General features: G+C 41.3%; 1 protein-coding gene across 1 annotated transcript in view; it reads right to left on the bottom strand.

Moving 5' to 3' along the window:
- The window catches only part of ABCB1 (ATP binding cassette subfamily B member 1), a 103,489-nt gene that overhangs the window by 75,945 nt on the left and 14,445 nt on the right, over window positions 1-13,099 (bottom strand). Inside the window, exon 4 of the mRNA XM_006729592.3 lies at window positions 9,229-9,400. Coding sequence (XP_006729655.1) covers window positions 9,229-9,400 — 172 coding nt within the window. The remainder of the gene's footprint in view (window positions 1-9,228; window positions 9,401-13,099) is intronic.

Here is a 13,099-nt window from a genome sequence, read left to right as displayed (position 1 = left end):
TCCTTTTTAGTGTCATTCACTGGTTCCTCATGTTCTCCCTCTCCCTACAAGCTGGTGTTTCCCAGAACTCCATGCACACTCCTCAGCCACTTCCACAGCTTTAGGGATTCCCATATCTGGACTGGAGCTATTCAAATCCTCTCCTTCCTCAGGGTCACTGCTCTGGTTCTGGGCCACATCATCCCTTACCTCTACTCTAATAAGAGCTCCTAACTGGTTTTTCTACCCAATCAGGTCATTGTCATCAGATTTTTTTTTGCAAACAAAAATATAATCATATTGGGGCACCTGGGTGGCTCAGTCAGTTAAGTGTCTGACTCTTGATTTGGGCTCAGGTTATGATCTCAGGGTTGTGGGATCGAGCCCCGCATTAGGCTCCACAATGGGCATGCAGTCTGCTTAAAATGCTCTTCCTCCTTCTCCCTCTGCCCTTACCCCCTCATGCTCTCTCAAATATATATATAAAATATATATATAGCCTTCAGTGACAGTCGCTGCATCAAGGATAAAGTCCAAAATCCATAACATGTCATATTAACACCTTTTCAGTCTTGCCACAATATATCCCTGGCAGGATAACATTTTTGAAAGGTCAATGAATGGGGCACCTGGGTGGCTCAGTCATTAAGCGTCTGCCTTTGGCTCAGGTCATGATCCCAGGGTCCTGGGATTGAGTCCCACATTGGGCTCCCTGCTCGGCAGGAAGCCTGCTTCTCCCTCTCCCACTCCCCCTGCTTGTGTTCCTGCTCTCGCTATCTCTCTCTGTCAAATAAATAAATAAAATCTTTAAAAAAAAAAAAGGTCAACAAATGATTTTCCAAACATTGTCTTTACCCCCACACCTTTCTCATTTCAGTACTAGGGCGTTGTGCAGTCACTGTCTGGAGGGAGGTCTGCTGCAGCAAAAAAAAAAAAAAAAAAATAGTGCCTAAGTTTTTTCTTGGTTTCTGTGCTCCTGAAACCTTTACCCTTGGGACTAGAAAATACACAGAGCATGACATAGTATTTTGATTAAATGTCATGAGGCTGAGCTCCACCCTTTTAGACTAAAGAATATTTTCCACATATTGAGAAGAGATTCAGTAGAGAAGTGATGACAGCTTTCTTCCTCCAAGCTTTTATTCATTCTCCTCTCTCTACCTGGAATGCCTTTTACCACATTTTTTTCTTCTGATAATGATTCCTCCTCCATGAATAAGCTCAAATATGACCTCCTCTCAAATGGCTTACCCTTAGTAGAGTGATTCATCTTGTCACAGAACTCCAGAGTAACTGACACATGATTCAATTTACTAAGTCAATGCTAGAAGTATGGGGGTCGATATCTGTCTCCTCCTCCCACTCCCATTGGTGTGAGTCCCTGCAGAACTGGACTGTCTTGGTCATCTTTGTCTCCCCAGTACACAGCCTCTGCTCTAACTGCTGTAACCTAGCCTGTTCCAAAGGTTTACAAGCGGTTTCACAGACCTACCACACATGTAGACCATTGCCCAAAATATTCCATCCAATCATTCTGTTTTGTATTTAAGTATCTCATATAAGATTAAAAAGAGATATACTAGGGGCGCCTGTGTGGCTCAGTCATTAAATGTCTGCCTTTGGCTCGGGTCATGATCCCAGGACCCTGGGATCGAGCCCCGCATTGGGCTCCCTGCTCAGCGGGAAGCCTGCTCCTCCCTCTCCCTCTCTCCCTGATTGTGTTCCCTCTCTCACTGTGTCTCTCTCTGTCAAATAAATAAATAAATAAAATCTTTTTTAAAAATTTTAAAAAAAAAGAGAGAGAGATGCACTAAACCAGTACCTTACTACGCAAGCAAGCCTTCAAAGAAACCGTAACTGAACAGTGCCCACCACCATGATTAAAGACTCCATACCATTTAGGGATCACATTACATTGCATTTTTATCTGACCCAAATATCTCAATATGTTTAATAATTTTACCTACCGAACACTTAAGAACAGTATGAATAAAAAGTATGAGACATAAATACACTTGCGATTTCCTAAGTGGTAAAAGGAGATTGTGTTTTAAGGGTGATTGTCAGACCATCTCCCACAGAGCTTTCACATTAGGCACTGCTTCAGACACTGGGGACACAACCTAGCACGAGAAAGCCATTTTGTTCTAATCTTGGTGGATTTCTGCGCACGCAGGAAATGCTTTTACTTTCAGCCCCAAACCTCATGTGACGGGGCACCACTGCTGAAATTTCTAAGATAGCTCTTCCCAGGAACTTCCTCTTTTCCCCTCTATGCCTTTCTTCCCACTTGACAAGCTGTAATAAACAAGTAATCCAATAAATCAACAAGATAATTTTTGAGTAATAAATCTTGTCGAGGCAAGCGACAAGGCTAGAGTGACTTTCAGGTGGGTTGGGGACAAAAGCTCTTTCTCAGGGAGAAGTGAATGATAAGAAGTCCTTACAGAGAGATGGACAGTTTCTGCAACACCCCAAGCCAGGAAGGAGCCAGGAGTGCTCAGAGAACAGAGAGAAGTCTGCTACGGGTGGGCTGTGCTGAGTAGGTAATAAGCAATGAGACTGATGGGCAGGAGGGGGCGGGGTCACGTGGTCCATACTGGCCAGTGTAAGGAATTTCTATTTATTCCATGCAACAGAAAACCACTGAGAGAGCTGTGACCTGACTTGGGTTTGTAAAAGCTCACTGTGACAGTGTGTAGAGAACTGGATGTAGCCGGGCAACAGTGGAGTTAGGAAGTTAGAGTCGTGTAGGCAGCAACGAGGCTGACTCCGTGCACAGGTTACAGCCAGAGATATGTGCGGTGGGCTCTACATGGAGTGAACTCAGCACTGCGGCCAGGGGGTAGCAGAGCAATTAGCAGAGATCCTGGCTCTGAGCTCCCTCCGCCTCTTTCAACCAAGGAAGCCTGTCCATGAAAAAGAAGTTCCATGAGAGACATTATATACCCAGCGGCGGTGGGGGCGCGGTATGATGAAAGAAGAGTCAGTAAATCACAGAGTGAGATGATCCACAAGGTGCATCCTCGCTCAAGAACAGTAGGAGTCCAATTCTTCCAGTCTTCATGTACAGGAAGCTCCGTCAACCATGTGCAAGGGGAATTTGGACTTTTTACCTAGATAATCAATCCCTCTGGCATTGGCCCAGGCTAAAGCCTGCCACGCAGTGAGGTTGGGCTTACTGCAGGTGACAGGTGACTCCAGGAGCGACATTTTCCTCAGGTGTGCTGTTTTCACACCCCTGGCCCAAAGAGCTATACCTCATGGCCGCCCTGCTTGACGTACCTATAAGCAAATCTACAGGATGGCATCTTAAGCAGAGAAAAGACCAAGAGAAAGATTGTCTGCCATAATTTTAGGCCAAGTTTGAAACCACTACTAGAAGAGTGGACAAAATATCAGATTAAAAGGCAGCTCTGTCAACTGGCAAGCAATTCCATTACGGCTACATTGCTTCAACTTCCTTGGCCTTGCCTTCTACATCTATAAAATTATGGGTTTGGGCCAAGTTCTAGGCTTCTTTTCACCTACAAAATCCCACGATTCAATCTTTCATTAGGTTCATCCCATTTCTTAGGTATCTAAAAAAGGTCAATTATTATCTGTATATCTTTTTTTATGCTGTCTTTATTATATATTGTAGAGATGACATCATAGCTAATCTACTTTTTGGCTTGAAAAAGCATTCTCCTAATAATAACCAAAAAAAAAAAAATCTGGCTACATTGTACTACTATTCTAGAAAAACTAGCCATATCTTTAGTGTTAATACAAACTTCAAAGACTGCCACACTGAACAGTATACTTCCAAATATGTTGTCAATATTGGGCAATCAATTTTCCAGAAATTTACGTCTAAGAATTTTTCCAGTGAAATGGTTAGGGGCAGAGGAAAGCCGTGAGCAAATGCAAGACAACAGTTCCATTATGGAAATTTTTATGAAATACTTAGAATTCAAATATTATCTATCATTCTATTTTGGAGCATACACAATGTGGCCTTGAGGACATACATGGCAATGTTTTCTTTGTGTACACCAAAGTCTTGAAACACACACTCAATATCTGTACATGATTTATACACTCATAGTGTAAGCAGCAAAATACAGGTATTATTTTGAGGATAATTTTACAGATAGTTTTATGTTCCTCATGAGTTTTAGAGCAGGGAAATGGAAATGATAAATATAATGATATATATGAAAATAAGCTCTTTCCACTTTCTGCTTTTTGTCTGAATTATGAAATTGTACTAGATTTTGAGTGACTCACATTTTCTCTATTCCTCAGCCCACAATGTGGTAGGAGACTAAACAGAGCCAACCATAATATAGTTATGGAGAAAGAAAAAAAAACATCAGTGTGGATGTACTATAAATGGAAGCATTAGAGACAATAAATAACCAAGTGTTTATTGAAAGAGTATCTTGGGCTGATAACTACCACAAGACATGGAAAATATCCTCCATGTCCCTTAATTTCTGGATCAGCATGTCATCAGTGTCTTCCTTTCTGGATGTCCCTCCGTTTCCTTCAGTGCCTGGGCTTGGGACCAGTCTACCTGGGCTCGAATCCTCATTACCAACTCTATGACCAGAGGCAGTTTAAATTTACTCAACCCTCTGGACCCCTGTCCTAATCTGTCAAGAATAAAGGAGTCAATACATGTAATGTCCTAAGAACAGCACATCTTAAATGCTCAATAAACGTTAGCTTTAGTTATTGCAAACGATTGAGTCTTTTCTCAAGGCTTAAGGCTCCCACGCTTTCTACTTTTCTCTACATCCTATCCCAGGGGATTTAAGATCCCTTTCACTAAAATATTGCCAATTCTCTAGTCTTTTTCTGTAGGCCAAGATTCAGTCTTATTTCTTCAACTGCCTGGCTGTCATTTACACTTGCACCCAACCTGTCGCCTTCAACAGAGCATGTCTAAAATCACAATTGTCTTTATCTGGGCTCATTTCCAGAGAGTTGTCAGTCTCCTGAGGAAGATGAGAACTCACAGAATACCACAAAAATTCAGCAGTGGTTAAGTGCTGTTCACCAAAGTTGTATGGCAGGATCAGAGAGTTCCCTAGGCCCAAGTCATCAGAGATTTTCAGGCAAAAGCAAATTCTAAAAACAAGATAAAGATGGATGGGAGTAGGGTGTCAAGAAATCAGGTCCACAACCAAAAGAGCAGGACAAAGGCCAGTGTCTGATAATCAGGACAAGACAACAGGAGAAAAGAAAGACCCCTCATAGGGGTTTATTGTAGCAGCAGACAAGGATCTGCTCACTCCAAGTTTTTTAGAGCTGTCTAGTTAAATCCAACGTTTAGTGTAAAACTCTCAGGCTTTGAAGAGCCTTAGCAAATCCAAGCCTCCTCTACACAAGGAATACTTCTTGTCCAACAAGGAGGATCTGGTCCTTATTCTACCCCGATGGAGAGGTAATGAGGTTTTACAGGGGGAGGGCAAAAGAAGAAAGGTCAGAGCATCAGGGGTCCTGGGAGTCCAGTAGATAGGCTCTCCCTCCAGAAACCTCAGAGAGCTCATTTGCTCTCATCTCTAGGACCAGCATCAAAACCTTTGAGGCGTCCCCACAAATGATCTGATATCTGGAAATCTGAATCTGCAGACAAGCAGGTTAGTGACAGGGAACTGAGTGTTCCAGACTAAAAATTACAGTACAGATTACGCGCTGCTTTTGAAAAGACATGGAAGGATAAACAGCAGGGTAGTGACAGTAAGGGGTGGTGTTGAGAGGAGGACACTAACTTATTTTTTACTTAATATTTATTTTAAAAGAATTTCACTTGTTACATAGAACATGTTTATTTTGTGCAGGAGAGAGACCTGGTTATCACCTGCTCTTGGACGCCTCCCATGATTCCTATATATGGAGCCCTTTCTCTCCTTTCCCAGGTATTTTGTATATCTCTGTATCACAGTACTAATATCCGACTACATTTGTTGGTTCATGTGTTCATTCCTCCCACTCTACTAAGTTTCTTGGGGGTTGGGAATGAATACTTAGGACATGTACTGTGCCTGGCACATGGACCAGCTTAACACAAATTTACTGATGTAACGGTTGAAGATAATAACCGCCCCCTATTCAATGCGCCACCTCAGAGACTGGTGATCTTTTACTGAAAAGAGTCAGAAAGGAAATATTTTTGGCTTTGGGGACCATATGGTCTCTGTCATAACTATTCTACTGCTACCAGTGGGGTGTGAAAGCAGCCACAGAAAATATGCAAATGAATGGGCATGGCTGTATTCTATTAAAACTTTATTTACAGATATTGCAATTTCAATTTTATGTAATTATCACGTGTCACAAAATATTATTCTTATGATTATTTTTTCCAATGATTTAAGAATAGAAAACCATCCTTTAGCTCACAAGCAGTACAAAATGAGGCAACAGTCCAGATCTGGCCTCCCTTGGGCCATCGTTTGAGAACCCTTACCTTCCCAGAAAGGCATGGCTAGTGGTCCACAGTTACTAAGGAAATGCTGCTGAAAGGGACAATTATCCACATCTATAACTGAGTAACTCTAGGTATGTCCCAAGCTTTAAACAATAATAAAAATTGAGTATCACAGAGTTCTATAAAGATGAAATGATGTAAAGAACAGTATCATCATGGCAAGTTATGTAGGTTCATTTGTGAGGAACATGGAAGGATGAGTTTACTGATGATACAGCCACTGTAATGACCATTTATTGAGTGCTTTTTAAATATCTAGACCCTGTTCTATGAGTCTTAAATGACGAATCCATTTAATTTTCACAACCACTCCATGAAGTAGGTTCTACAGCTAGTCAACTTTTTTATAGATAAGGAAATTAGAGTATGAAGAAATCCCCCAAAACTCAAAACTAAAAAATGGTAAGGGGGGTGCAGTTTACAGCCAGGCAGTCCAACTCCAGGGCCTGATTCCTAACAGTTAAATATGTGGTACCTCCTAAGAGCTTGACAGAAGCACACTTCAAAGTTTTCCCAAGATTAGAAGAGTGAGAAAAATGGGAAGATGGGCAAGGAATGCAACGTGAACTACAACCCCAGCTGGAAACCATGTGATGCAGGCATCTATGAAGAAGCCTGCTGTGACCAGACCGTGCAGCCATTCTCCAGCCCAGGAGACTGATCAATAGGCAGAAACATGGGCCTCTCAGGGAGCTAGTCTCTGCAGCTGGACTACCGCCTGGGAACTCATACATGCTTATTAGATAACTGAATCTGAATACTATCCATCTCAACATGTCTACAGGAGGTAGACATGGGAATGATTAGTACTCCCAATTAAAGAAATAAATTATTTTTTCATAAAGTAAGAGACAATTAATATCCGGGTGATGGAGATACAGTGTATAAAAATGTTAATGCAGTTTAAAAAAAAAAGACCACTGGACATTACAGTAGTTGAGGATCAGAATAGGCACAGATATGTGCACCTGGGTGGCTCAGTCGATTAAGCATCTGCCTTTGGCTAGGGTTATGATCTCAGGGTCCTGGGATTGAGCCCCACATCAGGCTCCCTGCTCAGCGAGAAGTCTGCTTCTCCCTCTGCCCCACTCCTGTGTGCTCTCTCTCTCTCTCAAAAAAATAAAATAAAATCTTAAACAAAAAAGAATGGGAACAGATGTACACATAAGGTCTGCTGGCCTACCAGAGAGTGCTCTAAGATTTGATTCTTCCACTGTAATGTGGTAGGAGAACTAACTCCAAAGAATATTGCCAAATACAGCATGCGGAGGAACCAATAAATTTAGAGAGCACCGAGAACTTCCTTTGGGTGAATGGTAAAAAAAAAGGGGCCATTCCAAGGTGGTACATCTTCTGGCAGCTTCTTCTGAATGCCATAAAGGGACATAATAAATCCATAGGATTTTACATAGTTCAAACATACTATAAAATATTCTGGCCCAACTCGTACCTGCATTCACAGATTTGAAGTAAGCCTGCCTCAGGGTAAACAATGTGTTCTTTAGAATTACAAAAAAGGGGTTTCTAGGATCCATAAAGACCCCAAAATGGTATGAATATGTATATGCACACTTTTGGGGAAAGGATTTATAACATTCATCAGGGACTAAAAGTTGAAAAAGCTATGTGAATATCCATGTATTCTCAAGTGTATTCTCAAATAGGCGTTTTCAAAAGTTCTACCCCTTGAGTACCCACCAGGTTGTAAGTCTTTGGGAAGCTGAGTTTAAATCAATCGAGGCTTGACTAAAGGTGACATGAGAGCTCAGAGCTATCAACCAGTCCCTCCTCAATCAACTGTGAATGTGAGAGTGTGTGTGACACCAAATCTTTTCAGTAGTCCAATCACTTTCCTACTCTCCTGGAGGACTCTTTTAGATCTCCTTTCTTGATCAGCCAAGTGTCTTACTTCCTACTTCACTGAGAAAATTAAAGTAATCCCAAGAAAACTTCCACAAATTCTCACCTCCTCATCAACTCAGCTTTGGACACTGGCACTCACATGCTCTCTCTTTCCACACGTTACTCTGGATAAAGTTATCCATGCTTCTACCTAAAGCAAGTATTTCCTTTTGGGCATCATATTCCATCCTTTGTCAAGGACATCATGCAAACAAATCTCTTCCCTCTCTCTCAAAGCATCATTTTCTTCTCTCTTTGGGATCATTTCGATTAGCATGCAAACAAGCTATTATTTCTTCCATCCTAAAACACACACACACATGCACATACGCACACACCCACACAACTTCTCTTGGCCATATTTCTCCAAAGAGCCCAACCTGTGACAATAACCAAAATTAAGTTTCTGGTATTTACTGCCCAAACCTACTCTCTCTCCACCCTCCTTATCTCAGTTGATTGTAACTGCATCCAGTTTATCCTGTTTCTCAGGCTACAAATTTTAGAATCATCCTAGACTCCTGTCTCTGACACCCATATCCATTATGTCAGAGAATAAGATTCCTACTTATCATTTGACGTCTAGATTAGGTGGTTCTTTTACCTCTTCTGAAACTTCCTGGGATCTTTCTGACTTAACAGAGCTGTCTTTTTCTACATATCTCTGCCAACACTTCCAATGTGGATTCTAATGCTTGTGAATATTATCTTCTCAAACTCATTACCAGTATGAACTATAGCTCAGATCCCTCCATCTCCCACACAAGTAAACCCACTAGTGTATTTCATAAGAGTTAAACATCGCTTCTAAGTAACAGATTTTTCTTTGAGTTTCCAATAAAATCAGTGCTGCAAATAATACTTACTTCCATTAGTTGTGTTTGGAAAAGTTGTGTTTCTTGAAATTCCTGCATTGGCAAAGCTGTCTGTCATGTCTCCAAAAACCAGCATCATGAGGGGGAGTGCAGCTCCGTGGATGATGGCAGCCATTGTCCCCACCAACATATACAACCTATCAAGCCAATTTGAATAGCGAAACTTAAAAAAAAAAAAAGAAAGAAAGAAAGAAAACGTAAAGAATAGGACCAATTAGCACAGTTTCATGGATAGTTTGCTCTACTTTCCAAATATATCGAAAATCCTAACATTTCTCAGACTACTACTACTACCATCCTGGCCCAACCCAAACAATTATAATAACCTAATTAGAAATGGGCATTTGGCTCTTCTATTGAGTTCTGACCTACTTTTTCATATTGGACTCAGTTTGTCTTCTTTTCTGATATATGAGGTTTGATGAGATGGATGGGACATTGTGGGAAATGGTAAAAGTTTTTAATGGTACAACTATAGAAATATGTATTTGTTGCTCTGATTTCCAAGAATAGAAACCACTTTTCATCTCAAGATTTTTTTTAACCAAGAAAAAATCTTGACTGCCAAAGGCCCCTCTGAGGACACCACTGAGGAAATATTTTGCTGCTTTATGAAAGCAGCTTGAGTAAAAGAAAAGATCTGCTGCATAATGAAATTAGCATGAATGTAAAATGATCTGAATGCAATTAGGCCTCAATAGTAAGAAGGAAGGAGAAAGGAAGAATCAGTTGCACGCTTCCCAAAAAAGAGATTTCCTGAAAAGATAGAATATGGCCATAATGACTGACTTGTGGAGATGTGCATAATCTCTTTAATCCTAGGCAAGTCAAAAGTAAAGACAGACTTCTCTGCATCCAGAAAGTGATGATAAGAAGACACAGTAAGGGGAATGGGCTCAGGGCTCTTAACAGTCCACTTGAGAAGCAATCAATACTTTGCCTGTATAATTCAAGGAACTAGTTAAGGACCAAAAGAAAAACAATGAAAGAAAACGGAAAAAACAAAAAACAAAAAAGCACCAGAGACAGATGAAGTCTTCTGTGGGGGTTTGTGGATAAAACCCAATGCAGGTGGCTGTCCTGTGGATGCATGAGGTAGAGTCAGCAGGTTTGTAAGCTAGGGAGGAGAGTGAATAAAAAACAAATCATAGGTCTAGTCAGGGGACATAAACTCAAACAAAGATCAAGATCAGGCAACATAAAAGACATATCAGCAGAAAGATTTTAGAGACAAAGAGACAGAAGCTAATCTTAAAGTTAGCTAAAAAGGAACTTACAGTAGTAACAAGTAGAAGTAAGTATTAAATTGACAAGTGGAGAAATAAATAGCAGAATGGTTCTTGGCAGTAGTGACTGGCAGTCCATGAAGTAGGAAAGAACTAGTAAAGCTGAGTTATAAAATTAGCAAAAATTCGGGGTTAAGCATCCAACTCTCGGTTTTGGCTCAGGTCATGATCTCAAGCCCCAAGTCAGGCTCTGCACTCAGTGTGGAGTATGCTTGAAGATTTTCTCCCTCTGCCTCTCCCCCACACATTCTCATTCTCTCTCTCTCTCTCAAATAAATAAATAAATCTTTTTTGAAAAAATTAGCAAAAATTCAAGTTTGATGTAAGAAGAATATCTAATATATACTTAGGCATTTGCATTTAAATTTTTTCTAGGGGCACCTGGTTGGCTCAGTCAGTTAAGCATCTGACTCTTGGTTTCGGAACAGGTCATGATCTCATGGGTCGTGAGACTGAGCCCTGCACTGGGCTCCACACTCAGTGTGGAGTCTGCATGAAGATTCTCTCCCTCTGCCCCAAGAGGGGCAGAGCAAAACGGCCTCTCTCTTTCAAATGAATATTTTTAAAAAAAATATATAAAATAAGATATTTCTAGCTCTTAAAAATATAATCAAGTAAGCTCAAGTTTGAGTTAATGACATAACCATAATCAATAACATTCTCTTCTTTACAAATTAAAACAGGGAAAATATGTCTTTGACATTTTTTTCATATTTCATTGAAACACAGGCTAAATTTTGCCATCATTTACTTTGTCTTAACTAAGCATTCATCCACCTCTTTAAAAAATACACAAATAAGGGAGCGGAGCAAGATGGCGGAGGAGTAGGAGAACTGGCTTTCGTCTGGTCTCAGGAATTCAGCTGGATAGGGATCAAACCATTCTGAACACCTACAAACTCAATAGGAGATCAAAGAAAAGAATAGCAACAACTCTGAACAGAAAAGCGACCACTTTCTGGAAGGTAGGACGTGCAGAGAAGTGAATCCGAGGTGATATTCGGGAGGATAGACGGCAGGGGAGGGGCCTCCGACAGCCGCTTCTGGCAAGTGATAGAGCCGCGGAGCACAAAATCGGAACTTTTAGAAGTCTGCTCCGCTGAGGGACGTTGCTCCAGTGGCTAAGCGGGGGGTGGAACTCTCGCAGGACAGTGTGGTCTCGGACCCTCGGGGTCACAGAAAGACCGGGGGTACCTGAGTGTGGCAGAGCTCCCAGGGATCGGAGCAGGGAAGCCGGCTGCAGAGATGGAGCCGAGGCATGGGCTCTCAGTTCGGGGTTGCCATAAACCGTGATCCAGGGCACAGTTGGGCCACTGCTCCTCCAGCAGGGACCCAACAAGCGGCAGATCCAGGGAGACTCACCTTCTTCCCCCAGGAGGAGAGGCGCGGGAGCGCACCGCAGGGATCTACTGGGCTTGGAGACTCCACATGGGGTCGTGTGCCAGAAATAGAAATGCTCGGTCATAGGCCGGGTGAGCACGGAGTGTAGCCGGAGACCAGGGAGACGGGAGTGATTGACTGCTTTTCTCTGGGGGCTCACTGAGGAGTGGGGCCCCGACTTCTCGGCTCCTCTGGGGCAGAGATTGGGAAGGTGCCATTTTCACTCTCAGCCTCCAAAGCTGGAGGGAAAGCTTGCAGGGAACAAAAGCTCCCGAGAGCAAACCTGGGCAGATTACTTAGCCCGGACCAGCAAGGGCGGGGCAATTCTGCCTCCGGCAAAGACATTTGAGAACCACGGCAACAGGCCCCTCCCTCAGAAGATCAGCAAGAACCGCCAGCCAAGACCAAGTTTACCGATCAATGAGAATGGCAGAACTCCAGCGCTAGGGGAATAATGCACATGGAATCCATGACTGTTTTACCATGATTCTTTAGTTTTTCAAAGTTAGTTTTTTTTTAACTGTCTTTTTTTTTTTTTGGAATTTTTCTTTTTCCCTTTTTTAACCAACTTCTTATCAATCCCTTTTTAAAAAAAATTTTTATTTTTCATTTTTAGAGTCATATTCTATCCCTTCATAGAAGTTACCCGTATTTTTGGCATATATATATAAGTTGTTCTCTCTTTAAAATTTTGAGGTAGTTTCTTCTAACAGATCAAAATATACCCTAAATCTCTAATGTATGGTTTTTTCCTACTCTCCTGCCTGATCACATTCTCTCCCTTTTTTTTCTTTTTTTTTTTTTAAAATCCTATTCTTTCTTTTTTCAAACAACTTCTTATCAATTCCTTTTATAAAATTTTTTATAGTTTTCATCTTTTCAGTCATATTCCATCCCTTCATCATATCAACCCTTATTTTTGTACATATATAAGGTTTTTTTCTTTAAAATTTTGGGAGGCACTTTTTTCTAACAGACCAAAATACACCCAAAATCTAGTGTGTGGCACTTATCTATATACCACCCTGATCATATTTGATCATATTCTGTTTTTTGTTTTGTTTTGTTCTGTTTTTGTTTGTTTTTATCTTTATCTTTTTCTTTTTCTTTTTTCTCTCCTTCCCTTTCTTTTCCCCCTGCTTCAGGTCTTTTCTGATTTGTTTAGAGTATATTGCCTGGGGACGTTTTTACCCTGT

The sequence above is a fragment of the Leptonychotes weddellii genome, chromosome 12 (genome assembly GCF_054177405.1).
Source record: "Leptonychotes weddellii isolate Sample4059 chromosome 12, ASM5417740v2, whole genome shotgun sequence".
NCBI classification, from domain to species: Eukaryota; Metazoa; Chordata; class Mammalia; order Carnivora; family Phocidae; genus Leptonychotes; species Leptonychotes weddellii.
The sequence above is the reverse complement of the archived record's forward strand: the minus strand, read 5'-3'. Positions and strand labels throughout refer to the sequence as shown.